The sequence below is a fragment of the Cibotium barometz genome, chromosome 8 (genome assembly GCF_041138505.1).
Source record: "Cibotium barometz isolate CiBa-2024 chromosome 8, ASM4113850v1, whole genome shotgun sequence".
Classification (NCBI taxonomy): domain Eukaryota; kingdom Viridiplantae; phylum Streptophyta; class Polypodiopsida; order Cyatheales; family Cibotiaceae; genus Cibotium; species Cibotium barometz.
The window spans coordinates 44967121-44976008 of record NC_141053.1 but is presented as its reverse complement, the minus strand read 5'-3'; the positions used below and the strand labels follow the sequence as shown (position 1 = coordinate 44976008).

At 41.0% G+C, this 8888-nt stretch overlaps 1 protein-coding gene across 1 annotated transcript; it reads left to right on the top strand.

Moving 5' to 3' along the window:
* Positions 1-2736: 2736 nt before the first annotated feature.
* On the top strand, positions 2737-7838 carry LOC147636320 (importin subunit alpha-1-like). Its single transcript, XM_086801762.1, has 11 exons — positions 2737-3072; positions 4346-4442; positions 4533-4624; positions 4702-4833; positions 4998-5183; positions 5262-5425; positions 5545-5623; positions 5750-5878; positions 6066-6193; positions 6329-6705; positions 6800-7838. Exons 1-10 carry the CDS (start codon positions 2857-2859, stop codon positions 6699-6701), a joined length of 1596 nt encoding a protein of 531 aa, XP_086657888.1. The 5' UTR covers positions 2737-2856; the 3' UTR covers positions 6702-6705; positions 6800-7838.
* Positions 7839-8888: the final 1050 nt, after the last annotated feature.

Sequence of the window (8888 nt, the reverse complement as noted above, 5' to 3'; positions counted from 1 at the left end):
ATTCTATTATTGACCATGAGACCACCACTACACTCACTTGAAACATTTATGTCAAGTACAAGAACCATCCTATTGAAGATGCTAAATGGATGCCAGAAAGGTTTTTCTATTCTTACTAGAATCTCATCCACTCATACCATACACGCAATCGAGATCAATTGCAACCCGAGCAAGAGGGAATGTTAGTCATGAACTCTATGGTGAAGTGGATATGCCCATGCGATCATTGTCTTCACATAGGAATGTGGGTGATGCCACTACTTTAATTACATATGTGATGTATGTAGATCGGGTCAATATTTGTGTATGGGATGCACCTTTTATTTATATCATTTTTTAGGATTAATATGTTTAATCAACTGTGTGCACAGGTATGATATAGTCAATATTAATGCATTTAATCGGTTGTGTGCACTGACTAATATTATTTTGGTGTAGGGTGCGATGATTGAGTGGCGGACTGTGTTAGTCGGGGGTGGAACATGTGGACCACAATGAGATATCTTGGAAGACATGTGATCACCTCTGTTTACATTATAAATAGGACCTCCCCTACAATTGTTCATGGCAAGATGCATAAATAGAAGTGCATAAAACCAAATGTGTCTCACTTGAAAATGTGTGGATATATTGCATATGTGCATGTTCCTAACAAAGTGAGTACAAAGTTGGATCCAAAGGTAAAGAAATGCATCTTCACTGGTTATGCTTTGAAGCAGAAAGGTTATATATGTTATAACGCTACCACTCGCATAAGATATGAGTAAGCAGAGATGTGGGCCATGAGTCAAAGCTGACTTAATTACAAGAAACCACATTTGGGATCTAGTGGATTGTCTTACAGAACATAAGGTTTTAGCACCAAGTGGGTTTGGAAGGCCAAGTAGTACAAGTTTGATGGTACATTGGATAAGTATAAGTACAAGGCAAGGCTTGTGGTGGAAGGAATTTACATAGCTTGAACTTCAATGGTTTTTGAGTCTTCGTGCCTTTTATACTTGAGAGGTTGGGTTTGATAATTGCATGGTTGTTGAGAAGGGGGCTTTAATGGTAGAGGTTTCAAAGTTCATGGTAGTTGCCATAAGTGAGGGTTAGAAGTGGCTACTGCTACTACTGTCAATGTGATGAGGATACCATTTTATTTGGAGTAGCTAATCAATGGGATGGGCTCCTTAAGAAGAGAGGTTGAGACTTCAGTTAGAGGGGCCGTTGACGAAGTTAGAGGGGCCGTTGACGAAGTTAGAGTAACTCTTCTTTATGACACCATTGGATTGCGCTCTTCCAACTTGAATGTAATTGTCTTCTCTTGATTGATGAGACATTGATGGCTTTAATCCACTCTTGTTTAGGTTTAGTGTGAATAACAACTTTTTTTATTAGAGTAAACCATTCTTTGTGGGAAATTTCAACCATACCCTTGGTTCAACTTATTGTTGCACTATTTATACACTTTTATAAACTGATATGGTTCTTATTTGGAAAAATTTTGAGTGACTATTTTGATTGTTATAAGCTGAAAGATAACGTGAGGCACCCCTTTGCGAACATTGATTAAGCTAAATTACTACTGAAAATAATTGCTTTTAAGATAACTTTTGAAAGTCATTTCTCACATATTAGAAAGGAAGTGTATGTTCTTGGATTTTATAGGTTGGAGAGGAAGCACATCTTCTCTCTCACACTATATATTCTCACATAAGGAAACGAGAAGCCTTTAAAAGTGTGATCTTGGTGCATGGGCAATTTCAATCTTTTCTATATCTATTCGAATTTATCAAATATCACGTGGATGGCATGGACTAATCATACTTTTTCTTGCTAAGTGCATGTACCCCATGACATGGAGGACCAACTGGACGAACAAAAACAAGGAAATATGATTTTCACAAGGACACACACCTTTGCGTAGCATTGGAATATACACAAGCACATGTACACATCACTTTCATGTTGAAACCTACTCTTGTTTATGGACAAAAGAAAAGAAAAAACGATAATACTTGTGATTCCTTTTTGATTGATAATCCTATCTCTAACTTTGACAATTTCTAGAGGTAATGGGTCAAATTGACCCATTCATGTTTGCTTGCCAATTGGTGAGTCTTGTCTCTTATTTCTTGTGTGACCTATCACATACTTCTTTTTGGCTTCCAAAGTCGTGTAAATAGATCTCAATTTTACTAATAAATATTGGTTTATCAATGATTGGCTCGGTATGATTTTAATGATTAGAACAAATGCTCAATTCAATACTCATAAATAAATAATGATCCTGAGGTTGCTTGCGTTGTTACTAATTTTGGAGAGTGTTTATGACCATCGAGTGAAGGAGGCAACCAAATCCACCATGTCCTCCACTTCGAGATGCCTGCAATTTGTATGAATTGTGACAGGCGAGCCTTGCCTTTTTTGAACAATGCACTTAGTGTTATATGTCACACCTCCTATCCAGTTTTGACAACCCATTTTTTGGATTGCAACATGTTTTAAAACATCGACGAGGCCTAGTGCACAAAAGAAATCTGGCCCTTCCCTCGCTCTGAGGTGTGCCCCGTTCGTCTAGACACAACGTTGGGACAACTTTATCATAATATGAAAAAATCCATAATTGCTTGCCCAAGCCAAAATTTGTTTACATATAAGTGTGTAGACACTTGAAGATCAGGCGGTCAAATCTAAAGGCTCTCCTTATTTCTACATTATTTAACTTATATATATATATAGCTAATTTAGGCTAAAGTAGCAAAAGTGAAGGGACCGGTAAGAAGAGAAGGCACTCCCTCTGGGCTGCCTTTTGCGTAGCGATAGCCTGTTGTGCGCGCCCTCTTCTGCCGCCCTGTATCTTCCGGCATAGCCATGTCTCTCCGACCCAATGCTCGCGCAGATGCGCGCAAGAAGGCCTACAAGATCGCAGTGGATGCAGATGAGGCCCGCCGCAAGCGAGAGGACAACCTGGTGGAGATCCGCAAGAGCAAGCGCGAGGAGAGTCTGCTTAAGAAGCGCAAGGAGGGCATGCCGCCCCAGCAGCTGTCCAGCACCACTGCCGCCCAGTCCAGCTCTGTGGAGAAGAAGGTATAGTCATTACACCCGCCCTCCTCTCTCTCTCTCTCTCGATTACTAGAAGCTATGGCTCTAGTTAGCGGTTTGCTATCTTTCTGATGCCTGTCATGGATTCATCAAGAAAACGTCTATATTGCTATTTGATCTCCTCCAGGGTTTGAGATTTGGCCAAATGGCCTTTTGATCTCCTCTAACCTTTAAGGGTATGACCGTTTGTCTGGTTTTTCTTTCGATGTATTCAAGTTATGGCCATTTTGATCTGTTTCTAGGTTGTGACGCCATGTTCGTCGTTCGCCTAAGAATAGTCTCAGCGAACCTCTTTCAATATGAAGATAGTTTTTTGCTATCGCTGCCATATTAGATCTTTTATGCTAAGTCCATGCTCTTTATCTTTTCACAGTCTTGTTTCGGATCGCCTGGTTTTAAATCATTGAGCTCCCAGGAGTTGAAGATACTTACACTGGCCCAAGTCAGGGTTTTGACTAGCTAGGTTCTGAGATTGGTTGAGCTTCATATAGACGGATAAATTCAGGGTTTGGATTTTGATCACTGATTTTCTACAGAAGAGTCTAGTTTTAGGAGCATCAACTTAGGGTTGGAATCAAGTTAGTGACTGGGTCATTGCTCTGTCCATGATCTTATGTTAGGGTAGCTTCTAGTTTCGGCTGGATCTTGTTGGGGTTTGCATCACTCTACAGAATGGATTGTCGGTTGCTGAACAGGAACAAATCAAGATTGGGGTTGGTTTTTGGTCTTTGATGTCTGACAAATTCCCCACTCTGATCTTTGATTCTTGAAACAAGCTTGTACTTTGGGTTGGATCATGTTGGGGTTTTATCACACTGCAGAACAGATTATAGGTTGATGAACAGGACCGCATCCATATATACCAATCAAAAATTTGGTGTTCGTCACAGATCAAAGATCAAAAAAGCTTGATGAGTCTTGGTTTCTGATCATTGATTGGTCAAGGTAGGGTTTTGACCATTGATTTCCAAAAAAGCATTAGAAAAAAATTGGATGAAGCCAGGGTTTGGTTGTAAGTCACCGTTTTTCTGTACAAACTCTTGCTTGAAGTTGGGGTTTGGATAATTACTTCATGTCTTGATAAGGTTAGCGATTGGTTTGAACCATTACTTCAAGGGTCTAGCTCAACTTTGCATGTGGGATTACTTGGCATATCCCTTTTCCCTATGTTGCATCCTCACTACCCATGTGTATAACTTTTATATATATAGCCTACGAGTCAAGCTTGTCTAAATGTGCATAAACTGTGTTTTGGCAGTTGGAGAGTTTACCTTCAATGATAAGTGGTGTGTGGTCTGAAGATCCGAGTACACAGGTGGAAGCCACATACCAGTTCCGAAAGCTCTTGTCCATTGGTAGGCATTCCTTAATTCGCAAGTTTCCAGACTTGGTTTGAACACATTGGAGTTTCTAGCTCACACCCTCCTGCTTATTGATTGGATCAGAGCGCAGTCCTCCAATTCAAGAAGTCATTGCGGCAGGGGTCGTTCCTCGCTTTGTTGAGTTTCTTCTGCGTAGTGACTTTCCTCAGTTGCAGGTAGTGGCAATTGATATTCAAGACTGTTTTGTGCTCCATATAGTAAGCATGTGTTGATGGTGTAAATACTTTTCTAGTTCGAGGCAGCCTGGGCTCTGACAAATATTGCATCTGGGACCTCGGACCATACTAGAGTGGTTATTGATCATGGTGCAGTCCCCATTTTTGTACAACTACTTAATTCTCCCGGAGATGATGTTCGGGAGCAGGTAATTTCCTTTATGAACTTGTGGTTGTTGTGTCTTTGTGAGGAAGGTTTTCTATGGTGGCTATTCATGATATCAGTGTGATCTCATTATTTGAAGTTTGCAGTATCATTACTTTGTTGTGCTTGTTGCTTCCAATTCTTAACTCATGTGGATATGGGGTATAGGCTGTATGGGCATTAGGGAATGTGGCCGGGGATTCGCCAACTTGCAGAGATCTGGTGCTGAGCCATGGTGCTATGACGCCTCTTCTCAGTCAACTTAATGAAAATGTGAAGCTCTCCATGCTTAGAAATGCAACCTGGACCCTTTCAAACTTTTGTCGTGGAAAGCCTCCACCCCCTTTTGAGCAGGTAGTTTCCAGGCTTAGCAGACTGAGTCAAAAGACTCAAGCTATGCTGAACTAATACACATGATTTACCTTTATGCAGACCAAAGTTGCACTTCCTGCTCTTGAACGGCTGATCCATTCTTCTGATGAGGACGTACTGATAGATGCATGCTGGGCACTCTCTTATCTTTCTGATGGCACAAACGATAAAATCCAGGCAGTGATTGAAGCAGGAGTTTGTCGGAGGCTTGTTGAACTGCTGGTGTAAGAATCATCATCTCAAACTCTTACGACCTAATTGATGATCCTAGCTCTTGAAACTGTCCCAGCATTTTATTTCAAGGAATGTGTTTTGATGGATGATTATTGCGCTGTCGTTTCAGCCATCCGTCTCCCTCTGTTCTTATACCTGCATTAAGGACGGTGGGCAATATAGTGACAGGAGATGATGTACAAACACAGGTATAATAATGTTTTAATGATGATAAATGTTTGTCTACTCGGGCATAATGCCAAGAAGCTTTTCACATGCCGAATTTGGCGAGAACATGTTCAGAGGATTTTTTGACAGAGTAACTGTTTTTGCAGTACATTATCAACAACCAGGTGCTGCCCTGTCTCCTGAGTCTACTCACTCACAACCATAAGAAAAGTATCAAGAAAGAAGCATGCTGGACTATATCAAATATAACTGCAGGAAACAAGGAACAAATTCAGGTTTGTTACTGGTCGGCTATGTAAGCATTCTCCTAATTGTGTTTGTCAGGGGGTGATCACTTCAAGATTTGTTGTAACATAGGAAAGCTTCTACTAGCCCTCTGCTGAAAGAACTAGTTGAAAAGGGCTCTTTGCTAATGAATGACGGTTCAAGATATGTAAGCTTGGATCTTTTGAAATAATGCAGGCTGTTATTGATGCAAATATCATCCCTCCCCTAGTAGCTTTGCTAGGCAGTGCAGAGTTTGAAATCAAGAAAGAAGCTGCTTGGGCTATTTCAAATGCAACATCGGGTGGAACTAATGAACAGATCAAGTATATCTTTTTCTTATCATATTGAGAATGGCTGGTCACTTATTGTCCTGGCAACTTTAGAATTGTACAGAGTAGTTTTTGTGGAACTTGTTGGCAGTAGTGCTGAATTTTGCCATTGCTTTCTCGACTATGCAGATATCTTGTAAGCCAAGGGTGCATCAAGCCGCTATGTGATCTTTTGACCTGTCCAGATCCTCGAATAATAACTGTTTGTTTGGAGGGTCTAGAGAATATCTTGAGAGTTGGTGAAGCAGAGAAGGAGCTGGGAACTGCAGGTGGCATCAATGTGTATGCCCAATACATTGACGAAGCTGAAGGCCTGGAAAAGATAGAAAGCTTACAGGTGCATGATAACTCGGACATCTATGAAAAGGCAGTGAAGCTTCTAGAAACGTATTGGTTGGAGGAGGAAGAAGACCAGAATGTTGCTTCTTCCGGCACTGAACAACCTACCTTCAACTTTGATGGAAACCAGTCTCTTCCAAGTGGAGGTTTCAATTTTACTTGATTTGGTAAGCACATCTTACCTGTTCATTTCCCTCCCTAGTTTTGCTCAATTGACATTGAGGAATTGAAGGATTTACATAATTGTTTGTTTAATAACAGGGTTGCTCCTCCTAATGCTTGTGGTTCCTCAAGAGGTGGTGTTTGCCCAGATGCACAGATTATCTTTGAATTCCTTAGCCTCCACGGCCTGCCAATGCAACAGTTATGTATTGTGATGTGTGAGACACAACTTCACGAATGGTGTTGTAAGTCATTGTCCTGATTAGCCGGTTACAGAAACTGTTGGAGAGTCCTGCATAGTCTGGCAGTCTCCAGACCTGCACTGTCGGTTCTAACTGTCGGAGAGTTTCATGCATAGTCTGGCAGTCTCCAGACCTGCACGGTCAACTTCCGGTGTCTCTTGCACGGTCTGGCAGTCTCCAGACCTGCATGGTTTGCTGCATATTGAGTCGGTTGTTGGAGAGTTTCCTGCAGTCTGGCTCCACACCTGCATGGTTTGCTGCACGCTGAGTCAAATCGCTGGAGAGTCTCCTACATTCTGGCAGTATCCAGACCTACCTTCACGGTTAGTTTCAGCTGTCGGAATCTTTTGCAGAGTCTGGCAGTCTCCAGACCTGCATGGTCCACTGCATGCTGAGTGATTCATTGGAGAGTCTCTTGCATAGTCTGGCTGTCTCCAGACCTGCATGGTTCATGGCCTACTGAGCCAATTGGAGTCTCCTGGGACAGTCTGGCTGTCTCTAGACCCGCATGTTCCTCTGCATACCGAGTCGATTGTTGGAGTCTCCTGCATAGTCTGGCAATCTCCAGATGTGCATGGTTTCACTGCATACTGGTTCATTTGTTGGATTGTGCGACTCTTGAGCTGATGGTTTTGGAAATACAACTGGCATTCCTTGAATAAACAAACTATACTCCATGTTTGTTAAGCAAAGCAAAGTTTGCAGACAAGGTATCCAATGAGTCAACGGTCCTTGAGTCATTGTAAGTCCACTTTTCCAGTGTTAAGTTTGGTATACTATTTCTCACGTCATCTCTTTCGGCAGCCACCTTTGTTCTTTACTTCAGAATGTATTATTTGCCACAACATTTATAAGGTTTCTATGAAAATAGATCATTAGCTAAAACATTTAAATTATTTGGTTTTCTTCCATTTTTTACTCGATCGATGTTTTATTTCAAAGAAGAAAATATATTTACTAAAGTTTGACACACATATATGCATCTCTTTCAAAAAAGAGATGAGAAGACATAAACTGTTAGCAGCAGGTTACATCTTGTAAGTGTAGTAGGATTCCTTATATTTTGAAAAGAAAAATTTGTGAAATTGAAAAGCTGTGCCCAGTTCAAGCTATCCAAAACAGAACATCAGTATAGGCAAAGGGAGATTTAGAGGCCTTCCACTTCAGCAACACCTTTTGAATATTTGTTTGCAATGATTTTTGCCATGTCTTTGTCCTGCACTTAAGTTGTTTAAAGTAGAGCTACTGGATGGCCTTGATGGTATAAACTCAGTTGTACCTTGAAATGTAGACTGGTAATTGATATCGACCAGATTCGTAGTTTGAGCCACTAGCTTCTTCTGAATTTTCATCATCTTTGTAGCGGCATCCACAGCTTGTAAATCTTTCACCTGCAAATACAAATGCAGTACAGAAGGTGGAATTCTGGCATTTGCAAAAAGCATACTTATACTGGAAAACAATATAGCCTGCAATGCTTCAGCTGTGATCATATTCCATAACCAGGGAGACATGCCTCTACATTCACCAAGCAAAATCAAGGACTGGTTGAATCAAGGTTTGAACCAGATCTCAAAGACGTCTATGGAATGGGCAATGAATAAGTATGTGTGAACGGGTGACAAAGCTAAGGCAATTGTCAAGAGTTATGGGATGTGCCCAAGCTGCAAAAAGTGCCATGAGGACTAGATGCACCTATTTAAATATTCATTGCCCATTCAATAGATCTCTCTAAATTGTCTACTCACCTTTATGTATGATGAGCCACAAGAGACGAGCCTTTTTCTCTGGGGGGAGTCGCGAAAGCGAGTTTTTTTTTGACTAGTCCATATAAAGGATTTTAGAGAGAGCCTCCTTCGAATCTATGATGTTCTATATATTCCGCGTGTTAATTTTGGACTATTGGACCCGGTCCTTGTTATATCTGGACAAATTGTTGTACTTGC